This window comes from Palaemon carinicauda, chromosome 30 (assembly GCF_036898095.1).
Source record: "Palaemon carinicauda isolate YSFRI2023 chromosome 30, ASM3689809v2, whole genome shotgun sequence".
NCBI classification, from domain to species: Eukaryota; Metazoa; Arthropoda; class Malacostraca; order Decapoda; family Palaemonidae; genus Palaemon; species Palaemon carinicauda.
In genome coordinates, this window is record NC_090754.1 from 67,339,248 (window position 1) to 67,340,342 (window position 1,095).

General features: G+C 29.3%; 1 protein-coding gene across 1 annotated transcript in view; it reads right to left on the reverse strand.

Annotated features, from left to right (window-relative positions):
- The window catches only part of LOC137623244 (echinoderm microtubule-associated protein-like 2), a 131,856-nt gene extending 131,634 nt beyond the window's left edge, over nucleotides 1–222 (reverse strand). The window contains exon 1 of the mRNA XM_068353991.1: nucleotides 179–222. Within this exon, the coding sequence (XP_068210092.1) occupies nucleotides 179–194 (16 nt within the window). The 5' untranslated portion in view covers nucleotides 195–222. The remainder of the gene's footprint in view (nucleotides 1–178) is intronic.
- Between the last annotated feature and the right edge of the window lie 873 nt (nucleotides 223–1,095).

The following is a 1,095-nucleotide window of genomic DNA, read 5'->3' on the forward strand; positions in this document are numbered from 1 at the left end:
ACACACACACACACACATATATATATATATATATATCCACTGTATATACATATGTATAATGTGCTTACAAAACATAATATACTTAAGAAAAAAAAGAGAACATGACATTTAATATGAAAAAAAAATTTCCTTTTTAACAAGAGAAAAACAGAAAAATCCGTAAGATTACAATACTTACGAATGAATGGTAGCATTCTTTGTTCTAACTGCCAACGTTATCACGCGCTAATACCTGTAATAAAGAAGCAACATTTCAGTCTAAATTTTGATTACGTAGTTTCAATACTCATTTATAATATCACTAGATAATTTTATTATCTTCAATATTTGGTGCATGAAATTACTGAGAGATGAGAATAAAAAAAACAAACAATAGTAAGTGAATAATGAGACATCGGCTAATTAATAATAATCTGATTGCTATTTTCATTCAAGGCCTTGGTATTATTGTGAACCATGCACTGACCCCATAACGAGAAATAAGGTCAAATGAATGTATTCTGGATAATTACCCATTTATGAAAGGAGAGAGAGAGAGAGAGAGAGAGAGAGAGAGAGAGAGATTAACCAAAAGACTTTACAATAAAGACAGTTCACGAGTTTTTTATAGTTTATATATGAAATATTTATTTTAATGTTACTGTTCTTAATATTTTATTTTTCCTTGTTTCCTATCCTCACTGGGCTATTTTCACTGTTGGGGCCCCTGGATTTATAGCATCTTGCTTTTCCAACTAAGGTTGTAGCTTAGCAAATAATAATAATAATAATAATAATAATAATAATAATAATAATAATAATAATAATAATAATAATAATAATAATAATAATAACACGCAAGAGTAAATTAGGCGAGGCTCCCCTTACACTTATTAGTCATAGAAAACGATTTTAAAATTGCATCAGGAAGGCTGACATATACTGTATGTTACGGTAGCATTTGGGAACTTGAGTTACTGAAACACTTTGGAGCATACTAACAGTGAATGTAATAACAGTAGATGGAAAAAAAAGAAAAAAAAGACAGTCCTAAATATTGGCATAATCTTAAACAGACCGGCCCGATTACCGGAATATTTCATAACCGCTGTTTTT